This window comes from Leucoraja erinacea, chromosome 39 (genome assembly GCF_028641065.1).
Source record: "Leucoraja erinacea ecotype New England chromosome 39, Leri_hhj_1, whole genome shotgun sequence".
Classification (NCBI taxonomy): Eukaryota; Metazoa; Chordata; class Chondrichthyes; order Rajiformes; family Rajidae; genus Leucoraja; species Leucoraja erinaceus.
Genome location: NC_073415.1, coordinates 5,907,759 through 5,917,589, shown reverse-complemented (window position 1 = coordinate 5,917,589; position 9,831 = coordinate 5,907,759). Strand labels below are relative to the sequence as shown.

The 9,831-nt window shown below is 47.9% G+C and overlaps 1 protein-coding gene across 1 annotated transcript in view; it reads right to left on the bottom strand.

Annotated features, from left to right (window-relative positions):
* Positions 1-1,492: 1,492 nt before the first annotated feature.
* The window catches only part of LOC129714437 (shiftless antiviral inhibitor of ribosomal frameshifting protein homolog), a 9,922-nt gene continuing 1,583 nt past the window's right edge, over positions 1,493-9,831 (bottom strand). The window contains exons 2-8 of the mRNA XM_055664029.1: positions 9,613-9,757; positions 6,978-7,027; positions 5,963-6,010; positions 4,926-5,066; positions 4,416-4,519; positions 2,408-2,556; positions 1,493-1,882 (exon numbers count right to left, since the gene is read on the bottom strand). Coding sequence (XP_055520004.1) covers positions 1,554-1,882; positions 2,408-2,556; positions 4,416-4,519; positions 4,926-5,066; positions 5,963-6,010; positions 6,978-7,027; positions 9,613-9,757 — 966 coding nt within the window. The 3' untranslated portion in view covers positions 1,493-1,553. The remainder of the gene's footprint in view (positions 1,883-2,407; positions 2,557-4,415; positions 4,520-4,925; positions 5,067-5,962; positions 6,011-6,977; positions 7,028-9,612; positions 9,758-9,831) is intronic.

The window sequence follows — 9,831 nt, the reverse complement described above, 5'->3', positions numbered from 1 at the left end:
TCACGCACACACACACACATATAACACACGCACACACACACAACACCACACACACACACACACACATATAACACACGCAAAACACACCACACACACACATACACTCTTACACACACACACCACATACACACACACTCACATAACACACACACATACAACACAAAACATACACTTGCGTGTGCACACACACACATATAACACACAAACACACACACGCAATGCGCACACACACACACATATAACACAAATACACATATAACACACACACACACACACACAATGTGCGCACACACACACACAAACAATCTAACCACTCATCCTTTCCACAGAAAAACATTTTATCAACTTTCGTCCTTAAGGCAGCTAAGTGAAGAGGTAATCACACACAGACTCACACACATATAACACACACACATATAACACACACACACACACATATAACACACACACACACAAACTCATCCTTTGCACCTCCCTTGAATGGTCAGTGCAAGAAACATTTCCATCACCCTTAGAATGAAATACAAGCTTCATTTGTTTAAATGCAAAATTAAAAAGGAATTAAAGAAATTATTTGTTTTTGCAAATTGCTTTCTTATTTTTTTTTGGCAGGGGGGGAATTTCAGCAAGACCTAATTTCAGAAACCAACAGCTGGTAAAAAAAACAAAGTGCTGGAGAAACTCACACACCAAGACTATGACCCAACCCCACCTCCTTTTCCTGCTTTCTCCATCCTACAACCATCAGTATGAAGGAGGGTCCCGACACCATTCCCCTTCCACAGATGCTGCCTGCCCTGCTGAGTTCCTCCAGCACTTTACGTTTCATTCAAGATTCCCAGCGCCTGCAGTTCCGGGTGCCTCCGCTTTGAGTCGGTGCCAATTTCCTTTGCAAGGGTCTCCTGCCTGGGACTGTGTCCGTGGCAAACTCAAACCTACTCAACTTCCAGATAATTCACACAAAGTGCTGGAAGAACTCAGCAGTGGAGGGAATGGGCAGATGACGTTTCTGGTCGAGACCCTTCTTCAAGCTGATTGTAGGGTCCCGATTCAAAATGTCGCCTGTCCGTTTCCTCCACAAAGCTACATCCCAGCCCAAACCTCTCCTTTCCAGCTTTCTCCACCCTACTAGAATCAGTCTGAAGAAGGGTCCCACTCCGAAACGTCACCAGCCCATTTCCTCCACAAAACTCTGTCACAGCCCCACCTCTCCTTTCCAGTTTTCTCCACCTTACTACAATCCGTCTGAAGAAGGTTCCCCATCCAAAACATGGCCCACAAAAGCTGCCTGACCTTGTAGAGTTCTTCCAGTACTTTGTGTGAATTGTATGTGTCTTTCACAGATGCTGCCTGACCCGTTGAGTTCCGTTCAAAGAATTCAAAGCAAAAGATATCACTGGGACATGTCATCAATGATCCATCCATCCATCCATCCATCCATTCATTCAATCATTCAATCATTCATTCATTCATTCATTCATTCTTCCATTCATTCATTCCTCCGGTACTTTGTGCTTTGCTCAAGGTTCCAACATCTGCAGTTCCTCGCGCCCTCATTCGGACAATCTGTCACGGGGCCTCTCGTTGGCGTCATCGTTGTTAACGCTGTCCGACTTCTCCGTCGAGTCTTCCTCGTCTTCGGTCGACTGGTCGAGGAGGTCCGCCGCGGGCATCTCGTCCTCCGTGGCCTCCTCATCCTCCTCCAGAATGTCCTCGGCGATGATCTCGTCCACGGGGCACTCCATCAGGCTGCCCTGACTCAGGCAAGTGGCCACTGTGGATCCAGTGCTCACATGTCCCGGGCTGGGATACAGAACCTTCGGCAGACCCCTCTTCTGTCGGCTACGAGGGTGGACACAGTGGGTGCCTGGGATGTGCGGCTCTGGGTGGGGGAATGGAAGGAGGAAAGAGTTTGTAAGCTGAGTTTAGTTTAGAGATACAGCGCGGAAACACCAAGTCCGTGCCGACCAGCGATCCCTGCACACTAACACTATCCTACACACTAACACTATCCCACACACACAAGGGACGATTTTTACATTTACACCAAATCTGTATGTCTTTGGAGTGTGGGAGGAAACTCCCGCAGGTCACAGGGAGAACGTACAAACTCGGTACAGACAAGGATCGAACCTGGGTCTCTGGTGCTGTAAGAATCTACCGCTGCGCCACAGTGCCAAGCTCATTAGGCCATTCAGCCCATCAAGTCTACTCTGCCATTCAATCACTTTCCCTCTCAACCCCATTCTCCTGCCTTCTCATAACCCCTAACCAAGAACCTGCCATTCATTTTCCGCATTAAATAGCAGCAACTCTACCGTTGCGACACTGTTTCTACGGGAGAGATGCCAGGCAAGACGCAAGAGCGCAGGGGGAGAGGTGATGAGGGCGTGGGTCAGGGACCTACCTCGGCGGTTGTAGCAATCCTCGGCGTAACAGCTGTGGGGCCTGGGGCTGTGAGGGCCCAGGCTCTTCTTTGGCGGAAGGATCCGCAGGGGGGTGACGTGGCTGGAGCAGATGTAGCACGGCGCAGGCAGACCCATCTGGCCAAACCCCCTGCAACAGGAGACAGATTGAGGAAGGGACACAACCAGCCACATACAACAGAGATCGGGGCAATGTGGAGAATACCAGGCTATGGGACAAGGGGTTGGCAGGATTGGGTTGAGTTGGGTTGAGTTGGTGAATTTAATTTAGATGGTTGAGTTTAATCTAGTTTAAGTTAGTTGATATGGATTGAGTTGAGGTGAGTTTAATCTAGGTATGTTGGTAATGTATGGCTGCAGAAACGGCATTTCGTTTGGACCTCAAGGGGTCCAAATGACAATTAAATGTATCTTGTATCTTGATTGCCACGTGTACCAGGATGCGGTGAATTGCATTTTTGTTGCGTGCTATCCAGTCAGCGGAAAGCCAACACAAGACAACACATGAGTATTGTTCGATGTTTTAAGGTGAGGAAGAAAAGATTTAATAGAATCCTGAGGGGTAACTTTTTTTTTTACACAAACAGTGGTGGATATATAGAACAAGCTGCCACAGGAGGTAGTTGAGACAGGTGCTATCACAATGTTTAGATGGGTATGTGGATAGGATGGGATTAGAGGGATAATGGCCAAACGCAGGGAGGTGGGACTAGTGTAGATGGGGCATGTTGGCGGCATGGGCAAGTTGGGCTGAAGGGCCTGTTTCATGTTGTATGAACTGTATAATCTATACAAGTATGCAGAGACTAAAGGTGGCATATAACGATGCCATGAGAACACTGCTAAGGAAACCTACATGGTGTAGTGCCAGTAATGTTTGTGGCTGCAGGAGTCAGTACTTTAGAAGCTATCCTAAGACATCACATGTATAAATTCATTTGCAGGATAAATGACTCTAAAAATGTGCTTATTGTGGCCTTGACAAACATAAGGGTTAGCACTACACGCTACGAATCCCAGCTGTGGAGACACTGGTATCGTTGTAGGACATTGATCATTCTTTTAATCTGGATTTAACTTATGTATTGTGTTTTTAAAAAATATATAAATTATGATGTTTTTATGATATACTAAGATTTTATATGTATTTATGATATTTAATATGCAATGCATTTTTAATGTAATTTTGCCCCTTGTCTGGACCTTGAGTCCGTAATGAAGTTTATTAGTATTATTATTATGAATGGTGTGGGCAAGTTGGGCTGAATGGCCTGTATCACATTGTACGACTATGACTCAATATCGGATCGACTGGGCTCATATTCACTGGAATTTAGAAAGATGAGAGAGGATCTTATAAAAACATATAAAATTCTTTAAGGGATTGGACAGGCTTGATGCAGGAAAAATGTGCCCCATGTTGGGGGAGTCCAGAACCAGGCGTCACAGTTTAAGAATAAGGGGTAGGCCAATTAGGACTGAGATGAGGAAAAACCTTTTCACCTAGAGAGTTGTGAATCTGTGGAATTCTCTGCCACAGAAGGCAGTGGAGGACAATTCACTGGATGTTTTCAAGAGAGAGTTAGATTTAGCTCTTCGGGCTAACGGAATCATGGGATATGGGGAGAAAGCAGGAACGGGGTACTGATTGTGGATGATCAGCCATGATCATGTTGAATGGTGGTGAGCCAAATGACCTACTTCTGCACCTATTTTCTAATCTATGAATGGTGTGGGTAGGTTGGGCTGAAGGGCTTGTTTCACGCTGACTCTATGAGTTTGCTCTATGAGCTGTGGGGGGGGGGTACGCGGAGCCTGGGGGCCTGCGTAGATTTATGCGTAGACTGGGGACTTTGGGGGAGAAGCCTCAGGAACGGGCGCTGCATCTCGGAGACGGTCCGTGTGTGAAACAGCGAGAGGGGAGACTTTCCCTTTGCTGAGGTCAAGTCAATAATGATGGAGAAGGGCCAACACGCCATCCACAGTTACCCAAAGACATGGCCACACTCCTGGCAGTGGAACTCAGCGTAGCCCCACATCCTGTCGTACGGCACTGGATCATACTTGTTCTTGCACCTTCGACACCTGGACACCTGTGTGGGTGGAGATAGAGAGGACAGCTCAGCACATTCACTCACCACAGGGATGGGTGGCTCAGCAGTAGAGCTGTAACCTCACAGTATTCAGCACCGATACCACTAGTCCTGCTGGGTTAGACTACGATCTACCTCACTGGTCACCCTCGGACTATCCTCGACCAGAATTTGCTGGCTCCGCCTTGCACTAAACGTTATTCCCTTATTGCGTATCTGTACACAGTAAATGGCTCGAAGGTAATCATGTTTTGCCTTGCTGCTGAATGTTTTTTACATTTACCAAGCCAATTAACCTACAAACCTGTGCGTCTTTGGAGTGTGGGAGGAAAGCGGAGATCCCACGCAGGTCACGGGGAGAATGGACAAACATTGGACTGCAAGGCAGCAACTCTACCGTGCCTACCTGTTTCCTTGCCGGCACCCTTCGCCACCAGTATATGTCACATATATTACAGGAGAACTGCCTCTCCTCGAATGGGACTAACTTTTCATTGGCCAGGTTGAACAACTCCAGATTCTTCTCCGTCAATTCTGTCACCACTTGCTGAAACAGAGAGAGAAAACAAGACTTTAAGGAAGTGTCGCTTCCCGCTGTGCCAAACGCTTCCTGCGCATTCCCAATGGATCCCATGCCCCTCCGTTGGTGCGTGTGCGTGTGTGTGTGTGTGTGCGTGTGTGTGTGTGCATGTGTGTGTGTGAGTGTGTGTGTGTGTGTGCGAGAGTGTGGGTGACCCTCTGTGTGCATGTGTGTGTGTGTGTGTGTGTGTGTGTGAGTGTGTGTGTGTGTGTGTGTGTGTGTGTGTGTGTGTGTGTGTGTGTGTGTGTGTGTGTGTGTGAGTGTGTGTGTAGTGTGTGTGTGAGTGTGTGCATGTGTGTGTGTGTGCCAGAGTGTGTGTGTGTGTGTGCGAGTTTGTGTGCGTGTGTGTGTGTGTGTGTGTGTGCATGTGTGTGTGTGTGTGTGTGCATGTGTGTGTGTGTGTGAGTGTGTGTGCGTGTGCGTGTGTGTTAGTGTGTTATGTGTGTGTGAGTGTGTGTGTGTGCGCGAGGGTGCATGTGTGTGCGAGAGTGTGTGTGTGCAAGAGTGTGCGTGTGTGCACACGTGTGTGCACCCTTATTTACAGGGAGGGAGGGAACGCCTAGAGGGTATCACCATGTATGCATGTGTGTGTGAGAGTGCGTGTGTGCGTATGTATGTGTGTGTGTGTGACTTGCTAGCAGGAGTTTACACCCTGTACGAGTCACCATTTACAGGAATAATGTGTGTATGTTTGTGTGTGTGAGACCATATTTACAAAGTGAACACCTTGTGTGTGACACATTGTATGTGTGTGTGCGTGTGCATGTGTGTGTGCCCATACCTAGACCTTGTGTGTGTCAGTATTTACCAGCAGTGTTTCACCATCTCTTTGCTGCTCTCCCATTCCCAGTTCCCAAACCCACCTTGGTCTTTGCCTCGTTTTCTTCATCTTGGAGCTTCTTAATAACTGCCTGGTGGAAAGAACCAGAACCAGAATTGGTGGTGAGACTCTTCCATGCATCTACAACCTAGACCCTTTAGCAAACGGCTGCGAGAACACAGGGAAAAGGAGCTCTTGTGGCCTCTCCTCGACCTCTCCTCGATAGGACCTGTAGCCAGGGTCGAACGCAGGTCTCTGGAGCTGTGAGGCTATTCTACCACTGCGCTACTGGGGAGAAGGCAGGAGAATGCGGTTGAGATGGAAAGATAGATCAGCCGTGATGGAATGGCGGAGTAGTCACGATGGGCCGAATGGGGTCGGGGGGAGACACTTTTAAGTTTAGCGGACATTTCACTTACCGGTAGGTTTTCCTTAGTCCTGAAAACTCCAATGAGCTAATAAAAATGCCCGGTCAGCAAAGGAGATTGCCTACGGCTGCCATCGACTGCCTGTAACTAAATAGCGACCCCACTCCACTGCACTACGAGTCAAAAAGACCCGTGCCGACCAAATTTTATTTGCGGAAAATCTTTCAACATGCTGAAACTTTTTCGCGACTGAGCTTAGGCCGCGAGTATTCGGGAACTTCCCTCGAGCATGAAGGAGAGTTCCAGCGTCCTCATAGGACCACGTGTCGACCATGCTGCGAGTTTGAGTCCAGGGCAAACTCGTCTAAACTCGCAGATTAGGTCGCCGCAGTGGGACAGCCCCTGTAAGGTGCGGGGATCTCTGGTCGGCTTGTTTCCGTGCTGTATCTCTAAACTAAACCAAACGACAGTTCATGAGTTGTCCACGCTGGCTCGCAATGCTTACATCCCACCAACCAAACTTCCATCGGACTTGCCTTGGCATTGACATTGAGATAGTTACGGGCAGCGCCATCGTCAACCTGGCTCTGCGCACTAATCCACACCCACCTGGCTCCTTCATTTACCAGGTGGACTACTCACCTTTAAAGCTTCTGCAGCTTTAACAGAAAACATACAAGCCACCTTTACCTTGACTACTGGATCATTATCAATCTCTCTTCTATCATCAGCGTCCAACCCTGTAAGAAATAAAACAAATGCCTTGTTCAATGTCCAGCCCTTTGTTTTCCATGCCCCTTCCATAGTCTATCCATAACTCTCGTAACCTCATGTTCATTGGGCATAGGAGCAGAGGTAGACTATTCGGCCCATCAAGTCTACCCTGCCATTCAGTCATGGCTGATCTACCTCTCCCTCTCAACTCTATTCTCCTGTCTTCTCCCTATAACCCCTGGCACCCGTCCTAATCTCTCATCTTAAGGGCCTGTCCCACTTTCACGACCTAATTCACGACCTCTGCCGAGTTTGCCCTTGACTCATACTCGCAGCATGGTCGTCACGAGGTCGTAGGTAGGTCGTGATGCTAGTCGTAGGTACTCGAGGCACCAAGTAGGTCGGGGCGTTTTTTCTAGCCTGATGAAAAATGTCTACGAGTAAAAAAGGTTGTGAATTAGGTCTTGAAAGTGGGACTGGCCCTTTACATGCTTCCATCACCTTTAAGCCATGATCACATTGAATGGCAGTGCTGGCTCGAAGGGCCAAATGACCTACTCCTGCACCTATTGTGTATTGTCTAAGCCTCCTTCGCCCCCCGGGAAAAGTAGCACAGACTATCCAAGTTCTCCATGACATGGGCGACACGGTGTCACAGCAGTAGAGTTGCTGCCTTACATCACCAGAGACCCGGGTTCGATCCTGACTACGGGCGCTGCCTGTACAGAGTTTGCACGTTCTCCCTATGCCCGCCTGGGTTTTCACCGGGTGCTCCAGTCTCCTCTCACACTCCAAAGATGTACAGGTTTGTAGGTTAATTAGCTTTGGTGAATTGTCCCTAGTGTGTAGATAGAACTAGTGTACAGGTAATTGCTGGGTCAGCATAGAGTCAGAAAGCCGAAGGGCCTGTTTCCATTCTGTATGACTCTATGACTCCAAGCCATCTAATCTTTGACACTGTCTCCCACGGAAATAGATTCTGCCTATGTATCCCTCTAATAATTTTATAACGTTCAATCAAGTCTCCCCTTAATCTCCGGTGCTACAAACAAAATAACCGGTCTGTCCAGACACTAACACCCACTAATCCAGGCATTATTTAAACTATTCAAATTTAACTTCCCGTGGCAGGATTTGAACTCATGATCAATTGGCTGCTAGTCCTGAAACTTAACCACTGTGCCAGCTCATCCCACAACATCTTTTGTCAGATGAAGTGGTGGTTATGGGTAACGAGTTTAATTTTGTTCAATATTGTCACGTGTACTGAGGTACAGTGAAAAGCTTTTTGTCAACGATACAGAATACTTTAAGGGCCTGTCCCACTTGGGTGTAATTTGCGCGTAATTTACGCATTACGACACACGTATGGTGCGGCTCGCCGAGTCCGCGCCGACCAGCGATCCCCGTACCCAAGCACTATCCTACACACTCGAGACAATTTATTTATTTTTTAACCAAAGCCAATTAACCTACAAACCGGTACATCTTTGGAGCGTGGGAGGAAACCGGAGCACCTGGAGAAAACCCACGCAGGTCAAATGGAGAACGTACAAACTCCACACAAACAGGACCCGTAGCTAGGATCGAACACAGGCATCTGGAGCCATGAGTCTATTCTACCACTGCGCTACTGTGCCACTGGGGAGAAGGCAGGAGAATGGGGTTGAGATTCAAAGATAGATCAGCCGTGATTGAATGGCGGAGTAGTCACGATGGGCCGAATGACCTAAATCTAATGATTTATGAACATGAATAAAAAGACTGCACATTAATACAATGAAGCCATCCACAGAGCACAGATGAAGAATAAAGGGAATGTTCAACCCAGGAACTCTTTGTGTAGTAGTCACAGGTGGATCTGCAATATGCTCTTTGAAATCTCCACTCCGCAACATTTCATACTGTATCATGTGTCTGTACAACTGTGGACGGCTCGATTGTAATCATGTATTGTCTTTCCGCTGACTGGGTTAGCACGCAACAAAAGCTTTTCACTGTACCTCGGTACACGTGACAATAAACTAAACTGAAGCATTTAGTGTAAAGTTATAACATTGAAGTCTGATAATGTCAGATCAGAAGGCTGTGGAAGCCAAGACAAATGATATTTTGAATGCAGAGAAAGATAGCTTTGTGATTAGTACGGGTGTCAGGGGTTATGGGGAGAAGGCAGGAGAATGGAGTTAAGAGGGAGAGATAGATCAGCCATGATTGAATGGCAGACTCGATTCGATGGGCTGAATAAACCTAATTCTGCTCCTATCGATTATGAACTTATAAAGAGAGTTCAAAAGACTCCAATGAGGTAGATGGGAGGTTGACACAGAATGCTGGAGTCACTCAGCGGGACAGGCAGCATCAGTGGAGAGAAGGAATGGGTGACGTTTCGGGTCGAGACCCTTCTTCAGATGGGAGGTCAGGACCGTTCTCTGGGGGCAAATAGGGCTTGTAGTCAGGTCTCTGGAAGGGTAGAAAGGTGGATGGTGATCGCATAGAGGAGAGGTGGAGGGGCATCGTGAGTGGGAGACAATTTTAAAATGGAGAGATAGATAAAGGGTGGGAAGCAAGGTTGGGCGCAGGTGGAATCGAATGAGGCTCATTCACTCACCTGTGTCATCATCTGTGACCATCAGGATAAGGTACTTGGTAATGAGTGAGAAGTTGCTGTGATATCGTTTCATCAGCAGGGCAGCCAGCTCCAGCGAGACCTTGCCCTGGAACACCTCCCGAAATCTCCTGACACCTCTCTCCAGCTGTCAATAAGGTCGGTAGCAGGGAAAGAAGGGGGTGGGTGGTGGAGGGAGAGGGGTGGGGTGGGTACAGAGGG